A 17,196-nucleotide genomic window follows, 5' to 3' on the forward strand; every position below is an offset into this window, starting at 1 on the left:
CAGTGTGACTTTGGACAAACATCTTAACCTCCCTGGGCCTCAGTTTCTTTATCTGTAAAATGGCATGAGTGGGGTGGGGTGATGTACAGTAGGGTGTCATGTTGGACTGCTTGATCTCTAAGTTCTCCTTCCATTCTAAGATTCTGTGATCTGTATTATTATCAAGATACAAGAAAAGGGCAGAAGAACACTCAGAGTTCTTACACCATTTCTTACAACTGAATACGTCCTACCTTTCTAACCAATATAGAGAATCATTAACTATGCAAAACTCTTTTCTTTGGCCTAACACTTGAATTAGGTATAAAGTTATTGCCAACTGGTCTAAGAATATTCAGTTCCACAAAAACACTTGCCAGCTCACAAGTCTATACTGGTCCCATTCACATTTCCCAATCTTACTGTCTTCCAGCCTTCTACTCACTCCTCCTTTTTCCTAGTCTAACAACTCGTGCTTTCACCATCTTCTCTGAATGCTACACATCTCAATAGGCTGAAACAATGCAAACACCTACCTAAAAAGCTACCCTACCATCTAAAACAAAAACAAAAATTACTTCTCAGAAGAGCTGTAGAACATGTAAGTAGAGCAAATGAAATTGTCTATAGATTTATTGACTGATATTCTTTGGACCCCTCAACACAAGACAAGTCATGCACATGGCATAGTGGAAAAGAATCCTCCAGACAGGTTAGCAGCATTGAACTATGATAGAGACTTATCCTGTCACACAATGTCCATCTTGTTTGCTCCAAAAAATAAGTGACATGGCAAGGTCATTACACGTTCAGACATTCAGATACCTATACTAAATCAAGACTATTAGTTCTTTCTTAAAGTCCTTTCAATTCATGATGTTTTTTGGTCATGTCTGAATCTTCATGGCCCCATTCGATGTTTTCTTGGCAGAGATACTGGAATGGTTTGCCATTTCCTTCCCCAGTTATTTTTTTTAGACGAGGAAACCGAGGCAAACAGAGTTAAGTGACTTGCCCATTATACAACTAGTAAGTGTCTGAGTTGAGATTTGAACTCAAAGAGTTGAGCCTTCTTGACTCCAGGACTAGCACTCTATCCTCTGAGACACCTCATTGCCCTAATTCTTGATGCTAAGGAATGTTTAATACCTGACTCTACTGCTACTACAGCCTTAAATAAATTACTTAAGTGTTTCAGTTAAGTTTTTTTAAAAGGATCTTTTTTCTGAAAAAGACACATTTTTTTCTTTTCTGCCTTATATTTATTTTAATTCTGCACATTATTTCAGACTTTCCAGTGACCCAAACTGTGAATGTGTTGGAAAAAATATTGTGTCATTTAAGTTATTCCAAATTAATCCATTTTATATGCTGATTTATAAGCAATATGAAAGTAAAATGAAATTGGTTTTGATTCCATGAAATGTATATTATTTTTTTTTTTGCAAACTGTCATGCACTCAGTAAAAATAAGCTATTATTATCACTTTCTGCCTAGCCTAAATTGTCATCATGATCTCTTCAGGATCAAAGGAGAAAATGTATGTATAGCACTTTGCAAACTTTAAATATCCTATGAAAATGAGTCATTATTGTCTAATGTGATAAACATGAAGCAAGCCCAACCCTTGTGGTATGAGGTCCCTAGATTGTAGATTCATAATATCATTGATTTAGAGACCATCTAGTGCAACCTCCTTATCTTACAGATGGGGAAATTGAGGCCCAGAGGGATTATATAACTTGCCCAAGGTCACATAGATAATACACGGTAGAGCTGCAATTCAAATCCATGTCATCTGAAAAGCTTTATTTATCTACTATGTGCCAGACACCATTTTAGATATTGAAGATACAAAGACAACAGTGAAGTAGTCCCCACACTCAAACAACTTACATTCTCCTAGTGGGTTACATATATCCAAATATATACAGAGGAAATACAAATTAATTCATGGAAAGACACTAGCAGCTGGAGGGAGAGAGAATCTCCAAATCTTGTCATCATGTAGTTGATGATTGAATTTCTGATTTGGGAGAGCTGAGTTTCAATAGCAGCTCTGTCCTCGGACAAGATAGTGAAATATTATTTTGATACACCATACAAGTAGATTTATTTTACATTTATAAAGCAGGAGATTTTTCCTCCTTAAGTAAATGCCAATTTGTGAACTGTGATCCTGGAGTTATATACCAACTGGAGTTCATGTCAATCCAAAGTCAGAATTACCCCTATTCTTCACCAGACTAAGACTGTATGAATGGGGCCCCAAGTTAAGCTGGATAAGCTACAAGAAGCTTGCTCACTTCCATCTTATGAGTAAGCATCCCTAAGCAGAAACAGCTCACTACCTGAGTCTTAGTGATAGTCATATGGATGTAAATGGCTGAAATTGTCCCTAGAAGTTGTTTGGGAGGCCTGTAATGTATTTTGACAGCATCATCCATTCTTCTTTCACACTATTACGTACCTACAAGTCCCATCAAGTGAAAATGAATAGGTCAACAAGAGTCCTACAATTATTGGTATATTTATTCACTGAATCTCTCACAGACTCTGAGAGCTCAGTGTTGGTCTTCATGAGTACATATTAACCAGGCCTGTGAAAAACATTCTTTCAAATAACAGAGTGATTATAGTTAAGGATTGAGATAACCCTGGGGACAATAATTTTCTATCTATCCACAAATCAACTCTAAAATGTTAGGGCATGATGTATGGGGCTCTACGTTGATTTTCTGTATTGACACAAGCAAGGTACACCCATTTCCAAATGGTTGAGCATAGGCATAGTAGACAAAAGACTGGCCTTGGAGTTAGGAAGGCCTGACTCTGATATAGTTATTCCTTCCACATTGTAATTTTCCCCATTGTGATCTCAATATATCATGGGTCACCATAAAATAATAAAATGGGAATTTTGGGGATAGTTTTGTGGAAGCCACAGACAACATTTGAAGGCCAGAAAATGACACAAAGCCTATGACCAAATACTTTACCCAAATTTTACAATAAGGTTCTGTAAATATCCCATAAAAGAAAAAAAAATCAGACCTCTGCTACAAAGGAAGGGTCGAAATTTTACACAGATTTTCCAGACCACAGGGGTACCTCATCCCTAACTCCTGTGGTGTGGAAGGGGTAACTGTAGTTTAGCTATGTGACTATGGGCAAGTCACTGAACCTCTCAGTCCCTGGGCAACTCTAAGACTGCATGTTACTTGGAGTTGTTGATCTGCATCCATGAAGGGAGTTTACATCCTGGGAATTCTACACAAAAAGGAAGTCATGGGTCTGGACCAAGAGGAAAAGCAAACAAACAAAAAGGTTTAGGTAAGGTCCAGAATGTTGTGTCCAGGAAGGAGTAATTAATCTGCCTGGCTCCATCTCTTAGTCGCCACAGGCAAAACATTAAACTTCTATGAACCTTAGCTTCCCAATCTAAATAAGAGACGTAATATTCTTACATCCTACTTCATATGGTTGTTGTCAAAATACAATGAGATAATATGTGTAGAGTGCTTTACAAAACATGAAAGGCTATTTTTTTCTTGGTTACCATCTGGTCCAAACAGCTATCTCTTTGGTAACCATGAAATACTAACCACCCTAATTAGGTTTGCTGTAAAAACCTAAATGCAAATTTTCATAAATGTCATTCCTGACATCTTTTTTATTAAGAAAAAAATAGATACTACTACCTACTTCTACTCCTAATCTTAGCATATGAGGCACTGTGAACTTACCTTGGAACCAGGAAGACCCGGATTCAGATTCCACCTCTATCACATACTGGCTGTGTGACCTTCCTCAAATCATTTCATCTCTTGGTTCTCAAGACAAATCTCTATGACCATAATCTGCTAACCTTATAATGGGGAAGGGAGTTTCCTCAGCAAGCAGTTCCCTATACCAGTGAAAGCACATGCCTTGTCTCTATTTCCTGTAAAAGAGAAATTCTAGAGGAGGAAAGAAAAAGTTCCTATATCTATGTTGTCCTAGTTTTAGTCATTAATTATCTAGATAGAAAGAACTGCTAAACAAAAGCATTTTTCTATAGAAGTAGCCTGAACTAGATTTTTGTCAAAAATACAAATTGTTACGCTTGGCATTTACTACCATTCACAATTTAGCTCTGACTTACCTTTCCAGACTTATCTCATTCTTCAGGAACTGTGTTTTGGTTAGGTTCTCCAAACTAAGCATCTCCCTCTCTGATCATTTGTCCTGCCTACCATTCAAGTCTGAAATGCCCACCTTCCTCATCAATCAGTCGATCGACAATCATTTATTAAGTGCCTACTATGTGCCACACACTGTAGTAGGCACAAGGAATGCAAATACAATGGGTGTAAAAATCCCTACTCTCAGCAAACATATTCTAATGGCAGGAGACAAAAAAATACATTCATAAGCCTATGTCAGTTTCTCAAATCCCTACTTTTAAGTGCTTTCTCTTTATTTAAGCCTCAATTCAAAAGTCACATTCTTAGTAAAGACTTTCCTGATCAGCCTACCCTCTACTCACCTACACTCTCATCCCCACTCTAGCTGAAAACATAATCTTTATTCCCAAATATTCCCAAAGAACTGTGTCTTCGATCTTTCCTCTGCCCCATTACTCTCGACCTTTTATTTCACTAATCTGTGTGTGTGTGTGTATATATATGTACATATATATGTATGTATGTATTATGCTGTATTTTTTTTTCATTTCTGTATTCCCAGCATAGAATGGACTGGATTTTATTGAATTGAAATGTAACTAAATATCAGCATCAGAATAATTATTTTTTCATGGAATCATAGACCTAGAACTGAAGGGTACTTGAGATTAAAAATCTAAACCCTCTCAACACCCCATTTCACCCAAGAAATTAAATGACTTGCCCAAGGTCATACAGGAAATATCAAAAATGGACTTTGAATCTAGATCTTCTGTGTCTTAAGAATACTCTCTTACTACTGTACCATATCACTTCCTAAGGTAAATCTATATATTCTACTAATATGTATTCCAAATTGTCCTAACCCTTCACTCTGCTTCTTATCTTCACAGAAGAGCTTATTTCTTTCATTTATAAATCACCCCAAATTTTAGTACTCTCTTCCTCTTCATATTATGATATATACATATGTGTGTATACACACATAGCTAATAACATGTTGTCTTCTCCCTCCCCCACTACCAGTACATGATGAAAAGACAGAAATTGTGTTGTGTTGTTTTCCTTTTGGCTTTATAAACCAGTACCCCTCACTATGTCTTATACAAAATAGATGCTTAATAAATTTCCAGTTGCATTGGATTTAACTAGTCAAAAGACAAGAAATGTAATGGCATAAGACAAGTAGTGAAGCCTGAACCCCACCTTACCCTTTGGTCTAGTTTTCATAGGAGGTTATATCTACCATTCTACTCTATTTAATCTAACAGACATCTAGTGATCACCTATAATATACTCCATAATGTGGTAGGCATTATGGTGGATACAAAGGAAGTCTAAGATAAGGTCCCTGACCCTGAAGAACTTGTCTTCCTTCTAGGAAGACAAGATGCATAGGAACAAAGATACAGCAACAAGGATATGATTAAGTGCCAATGTGAATGACCTCAAAGATTGCTTCCACGTATCAACCCTACCAATGATGCTGACCTCCTCCAAACTACTATTCCAAAGCCTCACCTCTGTATGGAAGTTATTGAGGGTTCTCAAAGGCTTTGCAATGCAATATAAGCCAGAAAATGTTCTAACGTAGCAAGGTAACAAATTCCATGTCAGTTGTCTGAGGTTCAGACTTGTTAAGTAATTATCAAATGTCTTTCTATGTGCCAAGCATTGTACTAGCCACTGGGGTTACAAAGAATGAAATCATCCCTGCTTTCAAGGAATATTCAGTCTAGCCAGAGGAGACAAGTATGTATGAGTGTGTGTAGGAAGGGGGAGAGATGAAGGGAAGGAGGGGTCTTAGGTGCATGTATGTCCACTGGACCAGGAGTCAGGAAGTTGTCGTTGCTCAGTCATTCAGTTGTGTCTGACTCTTTGTGACCCTATGGACCATACTGTCCATGGTATTTTCTTGGCAAAGATACTGGAGTAATTTGCCATTTTCTTCTCCAGTGTATTAAGACAAAGGTTAAGTGACTTGCCCAGGGTCACACAGCTGGTAGATGTTTGAGACCAGATTTGAAGTCAGGTCTTCCTGATTCCATGCCCAGTGCTCTATCCTTTGAGCCATCTTATTTTACATCTGACTTCACTCAGTCCACTCTGGCTGTGCACCCTGAATAATACTTGTTGTTATATAACAAAGCCAGCTGGAATTTGAACTTACTTACATTCTTTTACTCCAAATCCAGGACCCTTTCCACTGGGCCATCATGAAATTTTAATTGTTTTTGTAAGTTTTTTAATTTATTTTAAACTTAAATATAAAATAAGAAAAGAAAAAATTACCATGTACACAGAAGAACATAAGAAGCTTTAACGTAAAACGATAAATCTCTATGCCAAGAAAACCTATGTAATAAATACTATACATTGCTTTCAAAGCTGTCCAGTTTTTCTTTGCTTCCTTGTAGGGTTTCTTTTGTTCTCTGCTGTGCACGTTTTACTTTTTTTTCCTCTCCCAACTGCCCCCCCAAAAAAGACTATAATTAAGTGTGTAGTGGAGACATACATATATACATACATGTGTATACACACAAATATACACACATATACATTTATACATTCATATGCATATATGCTTACATGTAGTCTGCTTATTTTCACTTGTCATCTGTTTTTCTGAAGGTGTCTAACATCTTCCTTCATAAGTCCAATTCTTTCCGTATTTTTATAAATCAATCACTTCACCATTTCCTATACCACAGAATATTCCAACCTAATCACATTCTAAGAGATTATCTATGAAAGTTTTTTCCCAATTTTCTGCATTCTTTCTATTCTTGGCAGCATAGGTTTTATTTGAACGAGATAATTTTAATTTAAAATAATCAAAATTATCCATTTTACGCTTTAACAATGTTTTCTTCTCATAATATAGTTTAAGGCTTGATACTATGGAATCTGCTTCTTTTACATCTTTTTGCCCTGCTTCTTTGAAGTTCCTGACCTTTTGTTCTTCCAAAAGAATTTTGTTATTATTTTTTCTTACTCAGTAAGATAATTTTTTAGTAATTTAATTTGGATGGTATTTACACAAGTAAATAGATTAGTTGGCAAATTTGTCATTTTTTCATTATATTGGCTTTACCTACCCATGAACAATGAATATTACTTCAATTATTTAAATCTGATTTTATTTGTGTAAAATAAAAAGTGTTTTATGTTTATGCTCATATGGTTCCTGTGTCTGTTTTGGCAGGTATACTCTCAGGTATTTTATACTGTCTAGTTATTTTAAATGGTCTAAGACAACATTGAATAATATGGCTAACATAGAACGTAATTTCTCTATTTTTCTCTTTTGATTAAATCTATTTTACCTTTAACTGTCTGAGATCATGGTTACTACCCCCGCTTTTTTTTACATAATAAATTCTATTCCTGACCATTATTTTATGTTTGTGTATATTTCTCATTCTATAGCATTAAGAATTCAAATTTTTAATCTGCTATCCATTGCCATTTTATGGGTAAATTCATTCTATTCACATTCCAAGCTATATTTATTTGTATATTTTTCTCCTTCCTATTTTTCCTCACTATCTTTCTCACCCTATTCCTATCCCTCCGTACTCCTTTACTTCTACCTGCTACCTTGCCCTCCTATTCCTCAACCTACATACCCCTCCAAGAGTACCTCCCTTTTCCTCTTCCCTCCAACCTTATCCATTTGCCTTCTTATGCCTTTCTGAATTTAAAAGACTTTTATACCCTTCTAGATATATATGTTGTTCCCTCTTTAAACCATTCCCGATGAGAGTAAGGTTTCAGTACTACCTGCCCTCTCCCCTACTAGCTTCTTCTGTATCAGTTTTTCCTTTTATGCCTCATCTGTATGAGAAAATTGCTCCTTTTTATCTCTTCCTACAGTTTTATTTTTTAGAATCACCCCATCATACTCAGCTCAGACCAAGCTTTTCTTTCAACCTACCCAAATAAAAGTGACAGTCATAAAAGAACTGATTATATTTTCATATTTAAGAAGTAAACAATTTGGCCTTATTGAGTCCCTTATAATTGAGCCCTAATGTTTACCTTACATTTCCCCTGGATGTTATATGTCAAATTTTCCCTTAAATTCTGCTATTGTTATCACAAATACCTGAAAGTTTTTCAGTTTGCTAAATATCCATTTTTTTCATTCAGGATTATACTTCACTTTGTTGGGTAAATTACTCTTGGTCATAGTCCCAACTATTTTTCTCTGTGGAATCTAGTATCTCAAGACCTATGGTACTTTAACATAGTAGCTACTAGGTCTTGTGTAATCCTTGTTGAAGCTCCATGATATCTAAATTGTTTATTTTTCTTTTTGTTCCTAATATTTTCTCCTTAATCTGGAAATTTTGAAAGTTGGCTATAATATTCTTGTAAATTTTCCTCTTAGGATCTCTTTCAGGTGGTGATAAGTGAATTTTTTTTCTATTTCTGCTTTGCCTTCTTGTTCTAGAACTTCAGGACAATTTTCCTTGATAATTTTTGTAATATAGCATCAAGATTCTTTTTTATCATAATTTTCAAGTAGTCCAACTATTTTTTATATTAATTCTCCTTGATCTATTCTCTAGATCAGTTGTTTTTCTAATGAGATGTTTCACATTCTCTTCTATTTTTTCCCTCTTTTGATTTTGTTTTATTTCCTGGTGTCTTAGAGTGTCATTAGCTTCCCTTTGTCCAATTCTAATTTTCAAGGAATTATTTTCTTCCTTAAGTTTTTGATTCTCTAGTTCAAGTTGGTTGGATTTCTTTTCACAATTTTCTTGGATTGCTCTTATTTTTTTCTAATTTATCCTCAATCTCTCTTATTTGATTTATAAAGTTCTTTTTTAAGTTCTTCCGAAAATTCTTTTTGTTCTTGTGACCATTTGACCCTTCTCATTGGAAAAAGAATGGCTTTTTTAGCTCCATTATCTTCCTCTGAATATGAACCCAGATCTTCCCTATCCCCATATTAGCTCTCTATAGTTGGGTTCTTTCATCTTTACTTACTCATTTTTTTATTTTAGTTTGTTTTTAGCAGCTACTAGTGTAATCAAATTGTGGTTCTGAGGTATGGGAAATGATGCCCCAAGCTTCAGGTCCTTCTTACCACTATTTTGGGAGGTTAGCCTTGGGTTCTCCACTCCTAAACCAAAGCTAGAGTACTTCCCACCCCACCCCCAGCTGGGTCATGCTGTCCCGAAAATGATCTTACTCCCAGCTGTCCTTCCAGTGACTGCAAACTACAGCTGTCTTCTGCCCAGGAAATGACACCAGGGACTCTGTTCTTCTGCAAGTGCCCAGTCAGCAGGGTCCATCCCCCTCAGCTACTGTAGCACTCACCAGGTGTGTGCTAACTCCTTCTCCGCACAGTCACAACCCAGGATGGGTCTGAACAGCACAGCTGTGCTTAGCTTCCCTTGACAGTGGAAGGTCCCTCAATCTTCTCCTACTCAGTCATCAGACCTCCACACTGTCCAGGAGATGAAAGCTTCTAAGGCCACCACCCAACCCCAGCTGCCCCAGGGGTTGTTGTTTCTTGATTCCACAGCGTTGACCTGTAGATGTTTTATCTTCACTCAGGCCAAACCTCTGCCCCTAGAGATCAGGTCTTTCCTGGGCTCCTCCTAGGTTGTTTCAGGAGAACAAGTGCTTTATCCTGACTTTTGTTTATTTTCAAAGTTCTACATTCCCTCTGAGGCAATGTTCTGTCTTTTTCTTAGGAGGAAATCTGAAGAGCTGAAACTTTTCTGACCTACTAAGACATCTTCCAGAATCCTCTTATTTAATTTTAATTTGGTAAAGAAAACTAATCTGAGAGCTCATGTTTGTCTTTCTTCTCTGGTATCAGAAAAAAGCCCTGAGGGAAAAATGGCTCCTGGATGGAATAAACAGTGGAAAAGAACATGAAGAAATGCAGAAGCAAAATCAACAAGACCAGTACCAAACCAAAGTTCTAGAGCAGAGCATCTTAAGGTATGGCCTGTTTAGTTTTGTTTTAGTGGACTCCACATACTCATAGTAAGGAAAGAGCCAAGTCTTTAAAGTGCCTATTGTGTGTAAGGAACTGTGCTAAGTACTTTTAAATAAGGTTGCAAGTTCCTATATTTTACCTCTTTTTGCATCCCAAGCATTTACTTAACACAATGTCTGGCACATAGTGGGTGCTTAATTAATGTTTATTGAATTGAATTTAAAATATTACTTCATTTGAACCTCACTGAAACTCTCGGAGGTAAGTGCTATTTTTATTCCCATTTTACAGTTGAGGAAATTGAGTTATTTGCCTGGAGTCACATAACTACTGTCTGAGACTGGAGCTGAATTCAGGTCTTCCTTGCTCCAATCCAGTGCTCTATCCATTGTATCACTTAGCTATCTCAATGACCATAAGATCATAGATTTAGAGATAGAAAGAAACTTAGTCCATTTAGTCCAAATTTCTCATGAAGAAACCAAGACTTTAGATACCTACATACCTTTCCCAAAGTCACACAGGTGGTAAGAAACATAGATGGGATTCAAACCAAGATCCTTGGACTCCAAATCCACTGTTCTTCCCATTGCACCACTCAGCTATCTTGACTTCAGTTGAGAGGCAATAAAAAAAATGGGCTGAGGTTCAGAGAAAAATTCTCTGTTCTCATATGCCTGCTAACTAACTGTCCCGATGGAAACAAATCATTTGACCTCATCAGGACTGTTTGCTTATCTGTAAAATGCAGTTGACCTATACTCTTTTTTAAGATCCAATCATTTCCATCATTCCAAGTGTAATAACCAGTCATGAGGCACAATTAGCTCTTCCATTTTGGTTTCTACATAAGAGAAGGGAGACAAAGCAAGGCCATAGCAATGGAAAATGTGACCCCAAAGTTTAGCTGAGCCTCACAAGTGATATGAAAAATGAGTTACCACTCTCTACCACAAAGACAGGAATCTATCATATAAGGACTTTTTTGTCCATACATCTCTCCCATAGCCTTTCCCAATCACCACATTAGTGACTAGAGGACCTCCACCAGCTACATCCTCCTAGCTTTCCATGGCTTTCTGGATCATTTAGTCACCAATATTTACTCCCTTCTGGGTAGTCTATCCCTGTGTTAATGGAACAACCTACCAATCACCCTCAGGTATGACAAACAGACAGGTCTTTAGAAACTTATTTGCAGGCTGGGTGTGGTGGGATATGCCTGTAATCCCTGCTGCTGAGAAGACAAGCTGGTGGCTCACTTGAGAATTCTGAGTTCCATTGAGCCAAAGATGAATACTCTGGTGTCCATACTTAGGCATTAATATGATGAGCCCTTGGGAACTGAGGGTCAGCAGGCTGCTGCAGGAGAAGGATAAGAGAAGCTTAGATTATAAATAGAAAAGGTAAAAGCTCTCAAGCCTTGTCAGTAGTGGGACTGGGTGACCATATACTTCCAAACCAGGTGACAATAAAGAGGAGAAGGGAGTTGGAGAAGGAGAGAGAGGACAAGGAAAGAAAGGGAAAAGGAAAGGGAAGGAGGAAGTGAGAAGGGGAAAGAAGGAAGGAAAAGGAATAGAAGGGGAAAAGGAAGGGGGAGAGAAAGTGAGAAAGCTATTACAAGAATGAAGTTAAAATGAGGCAGAGGATGTAAAAGTATTTTGAAAAGCAGTCTTGTTAATAGTATTAAAAGAGCCATTCTCATAAGCACCAAATTAAAACGGAAGGTAAGAACCATGACTGCTTAGTCTTTCATTCCAGTTTTTCTCCCATTTAAATAACTCAAAAATCATGGATCTCATGGATGTGAGCTCTTCTTTTATTGATGCAGACTGAAATCTCTCTGTGAAATCACAATGGATGGTGTCTAACAATTACTACATCCAAAAAACTAAAGGATGAGAAAGAGGAAGGAGACACATTCTCACACATACTCAAGGAAAAGAAATAGAGTAAAGTGCTCAATATCTTTGTGGCAAAGCAGCCAACACAGAGGCTGGATCCATTCATGGATGCATCCTCCCAAACCTATGTCCATACTTTATCTCTGTATTATTGCCATCCTACTTCTTCATAACTTATAACCTCACAACTTGAAAGCAGAGAGGGAGATTGCCATGTTAAACCTTTGTAATACCATCTTTCGTAAGAACTATAGAAAAGATGTAAGAAAGAATATACAAAGGAAGATATCACAGAAAAATACTATCTTCTGCATTTTAAGCACACCTGGCAGAAACAATTTTTAATGAATTTAACATTATTCTAAAACCAGTCATTTCTAGCTCAAAGAGAGAAATGTCCAAACTGCCTACCCATAACCTCAGATAACTCTCTTACACAAGATAATTTTCGTTAACATTTATAGGAATCTCAAACAAGGAAAAGATGATAAAATGATAAAATACAACTTGGGGTTAACATTCTATTTCACTAATAGAGCAATGGTCACTTAATCTTTCTTAAAAACTCCTGAAGTACAATCCTTTCAAAACTATCCATCTCTCTTTGACCACTCCCCTCAAGAGCTTTCTCCCTGTGCCCTCAAGCTGGTCACAGGTGACCTGAAGTGATCGAAGGGACTTCCTCTCTCTGATCAATACCCTCAAGCAGGAGCAATGGGGAACCTGCAGCCTTGAGTCCACACATGGCCGTCTAGGTCCTTGGATACGGCCTTTTGACTGAGTCTAAATTTTACAGAATGAATCCTTTTATTAAGAGGATTTGTTCTTTGAAGTTTGGAGTAACTTGAGAACTTAGAGGGCCACACTGGGCCTCGAGGCTACAGGTTCCCCACCCTTGCAACCTCTCTAAATGGAGCAGAGATCACAGGCCCTAGGTGCCTCATAAAGTCATTCATGGAGAAGGCAATGATCCTAACTAGGTGTCACCTTTTGCCCTAGGTTTAGTTTTCACCTCTAAAATTTCTATTCCTGGAACCTTAGGGAAAAGTCTGGAAAGGTTTATAATCAAGAAACATATTATTTCTTAATATCTTCAGAGGTTTTTAATGTTTCCACAAAGACAACCAGGTCATGAAGAGTCTTAAGTCATTGCTATATGAGGTTGAGTTGAAAAAACTAGAAATAATTAGTTTGGAGAAGAAAAGGTTTCCAGGGAGATATGATAGCTGTCTTCAGTTATACTAAGAGTTTTTTAGAAGAAAGATTAGTTTCACTCTATTTGGGTGCAGAGGACAGAACCAGAAACAGTGGAGGAAAGGTACAGAGAAGCAAGTTCAGTCTTGATGGTAGGAAAAGCTTCCTAATGATTAAAGCTGTCCAAAAGGGAGGCGTTCTACCTTTGGAGGCAGTGGATTCCCATTCATTGAGGTCTTTGAGCAAACACTAAACGATCACTTGCCTGGTAGGTTGAAATGGTGATTCTTTTGGGGAATGCGCAGAGCTAGGTATTCAGTGAGGCCCCTTCCAACTTTAAAATGTCGTGATTCTGAGACATACAAGAGGTAAGTTACCTAAGCAGCTGGGCAGTATGTAGTGGATAGAACTAGTAAGGGCTGAGTTCAAGTCCTATCCCAGGCACATATTAGCTGTGTGATCCTAGACAAGTCATTTAACCTCTCGATGCCTCAGTTTCCTCATCTGTAAAATGGAGATAATGTACCTACCTTACAGAGTTGTTGCTGAGCATTTGATAAATGAGAAAATATGTATAAAGCACTGTGCAAATCTTAAACTGCTATATAAATGCAGTTATTATTATTAAATTACCACACATCTACCATATACATGCTCTTCTTCAGATATTCTAGAAAATACATTGGTGTTCTTCTTCTGGTATAGATAGTCCCATGCCTCAGGAGGCATGGATTCAAGAACTGGAACACCCCTGAAACCGACATCTGGTCGCCAACCTTCTGGTGAGAGACCTCTCTGGTATTAGCTAGACTGGTCCTCAGACAACAGACAGAGACAATCACCAGGCCAATAGGCAAAGCTTTTCCAGGTGGACAGAACCTACCAAATTTTATAATCCATTCCCACACAGCCTTTAAGAACTCACTGTCAAGCTAGGATCAATTAGTCTGTAAACATATTAAGTGCCTCCTATGTACCAGCCCCAGAGCTAAGCACTAGGGATACGAAAAGAGGCAAAAGACAGAGACGTATGATCATATTCCATAAGCATTAAAGTGAACTGAGTTATTTTCTTGTTTAAAACTAGAGGTTCAGTTCTACAAAATTTAAAAAATTCATTTGTAAGTGTAATTGCTAGGAAACTTACTATTATTTTCATGTTTTCCAGTTCAATTGTTCTTAAGAGATTCTACTAGATGAATAAAAATATACTAATAAAACAATTAATAATATAAATATGAACATAAACATAAACAAATAACAAAAATATACCAGTATAAAAATTAAAAAATTGGAACACAAATAACTGCAGTTCCATGGCTGCTGAACCACTCATTAATAATAATAAATTAATGATAATAGTTACCATTTATAGAGTGCATTAAGGTTGGCAAAGCATTTTACAGTTACCCCAGTTGAGTCTCACAATGACCTTATAAAGTTGGTGTTAGTAATCCAGTTTTACAGATGAGAAAATTGTGACTAAAAGAAGTTAAAAGTTTGCCTAGTTCACACAGCTACTGAGGCAGGACTCCTTTTCAGATGTCCTGATTCCTAGAGTGTTTAGACACTCTAGCCATTGGGCCACCTTGCTCCTTCCCAGTTACCTACTCACTGCCATAGTCATTCTGGCTTAGGAATTCTCTTCTATCATTCTCCAACTCAGAGTCCAGGTCATTGAGTTGAGCCTAAATTAAATGCTTCAACACATTTGCAGAAGTAAAGACAGTCTCTGCCTTCCTCTCAGAGGCTTCCTTGTCTTCTCAGGATGACTTCCTCTGGATTCAGCTATTTTTTTTCCAAAGCTGCTACAATGCACTAAACTACATTAACAGGTTTGGACAAGGCTGGGAATAAGTCTGGTGCTTTTTATTCAGACCCTAGACTGCTTTTAACATTTGCTTAAATACTCCAGCACTTGCATGTTTCAAATTTCATTGCTAATGGCTTAGGGCATCTCTTTACCCCCAGGAGTGGGGTTCACATCAGAGTAAACAGCAGCTTCTCTGGAGTGAAACAAGGTTGTCCTGTGTAGGAGATCTTTGAAGTACTGTCTACTTCCCTACTCTTCAGAGACTGTCATAGGTGATACATAATTGTCCCTCCCCATCTAGCGTGCTAAGTTTTCAGCAGTGATTTTGCTCCCTGCTCCTCCTCCTCTTCATTTTAGAAGGTTCCCTATCCTTTTAGTGGAGGCTGAAATTGTCCCTCTGCAGCACTTTAACAAGGACAGAGTATCTAAAATCCATCCCTAGAACACCCTTAGGCCTAAAATGGATCCTGGTCACAGTGGTATTGTTGTCAAATGAAACTCCTTGAAGGAGAGGGCTAGTTTTTCTTGTTTTGTTCTGTCTTTGTAGCCTTAGTATCTAGCACACTGCCTTTCTTACAGCCGGCACTTAATAAATGCTGGTTGAGTAGAGTTGAATTGACTCAATTAAAGTATTTATTAAGTACTTACTATGTACTAGACACTATGTTAGAAAGATACTAGCGCTAGAAAGAAAAAAAAGAAAAAAGTATCCTCTTCTGAAGGGGCTTAAATTATATCTAAAGACATTTATGTGTATATGAATGTATGTATGTATGTATGTATGTGCATGTATATGTGTATAAGAATATGTATATGTGTGTACTGGTATACATACATGTATATATACACACAGCATATGTGTCCATATAAAACATATTTTATGTGTATATATGTATATGTAACATATACATATATTATATGTGTGTATATAGACTACAGTATGTGTGTACATATATACATATACATTGTGTATATGCATATATATGTGTGCTGATATACATGTATGCATATCTATACAGTATATGTGTGTATAAAGTATATGTAATATACAGTATGTATGTATATACATATGTACATGTATATACTGTGTATATATACACATATATACTATGTATGTACCATGCATATGCATATATGTATGCTAATATATACATGCATATCTACATGCTATATATGGTATGTGTATAGCATGTGTGTACATATAGTATATGCATGTGCAGTGTGCATGTATACATACATACTGTGTATATATGTATGCTGCTACACATATATATGTTTGTATATACACACACATACACATGCATACATACATACATACATACATAATGATTTGAAGGGAAGGTCTTAGCCACTGGAGGAATAAGAAAGATCCCATATTGAAGGTAACACTAGCTGAAATTTGCAGGAAACTAGACATTCTAAGAATTGAAGATGAGGACCTATATTCTAGGCATGGGGGACAACCTGTGCAAAGTCAAAGGGGTGGGAGATAGAGTGGGTGTCAAGAGGGCTGGACCGAAAAGTGCATTAAAGAAAGTAATTTATAATGTGGCTGGAAAGGTAGTTTGACATTAGGTAGTAAAGAGCTTTAAAAAGCCAAATGGAGGAATTTGTATTGATAGTAGAAATAATGGGGAAGCACTGGAATTTATTGAGTAGCAGGGCAATATGGTCAGACATGTGGTTTAGAAAAATCCTTTAGGCCACTGTGTAGAGAAGATGGATTGCAAAGTGAAGAGACTTGAGGCAGGTAGAGCAATTAGGAGGCTATCCCAATATTGGAGGGGACTTGGATTGGGAAAATGACTAATCATCAAAGACCTCATAAGGAGTTTTTTTCAGTTAAGCATAGTTTTACTAGGAACAGAACATGTAGCATAATGCGTCAAAAATGCCTTTGCGTGGGACCTCTAAGCAACTCTTGTGTTACTCAGTAGGGTAGGAGTCACATTGCCAAAGCAGCTTTTCCTGATAATTGGACTTATTCTTCTCAGATAATATTTCTAAAACTACTAAAGAATGTCGTTTGGGGAATTCAATCTTTCTCCTAGGCATCAATCCACCCTACTTAAAAGATTTTTATTACAACTTTAATGAAATATAATTTCTTTAGGACTTTGCATAGCAACAGACTGAGGGAAAGAGAGAGACCCCTCCCCATCTTAAACAGAAATCTCTAA

At 37.1% G+C, this 17,196-nt stretch overlaps 1 protein-coding gene across 2 annotated transcripts in view; it reads left to right on the forward strand.

Moving 5' to 3' along the window:
* PALMD (palmdelphin) overlaps nucleotides 1–17,196 on the forward strand; it is a 69,006-nt gene that overhangs the window by 26,630 nt on the left and 25,180 nt on the right. For both annotated transcript variants that reach the window (XM_072644095.1, XM_072644096.1), the window contains exon 3: nucleotides 9,983–10,107. In XM_072644095.1, the coding sequence (XP_072500196.1) occupies nucleotides 9,983–10,107 (125 nt within the window). The remainder of the gene's footprint in view (nucleotides 1–9,982; nucleotides 10,108–17,196) is intronic.

The sequence above is a fragment of the Notamacropus eugenii genome, chromosome 2 (assembly GCF_028372415.1).
Source record: "Notamacropus eugenii isolate mMacEug1 chromosome 2, mMacEug1.pri_v2, whole genome shotgun sequence".
NCBI classification, from domain to species: Eukaryota; Metazoa; Chordata; class Mammalia; order Diprotodontia; family Macropodidae; genus Notamacropus; species Notamacropus eugenii.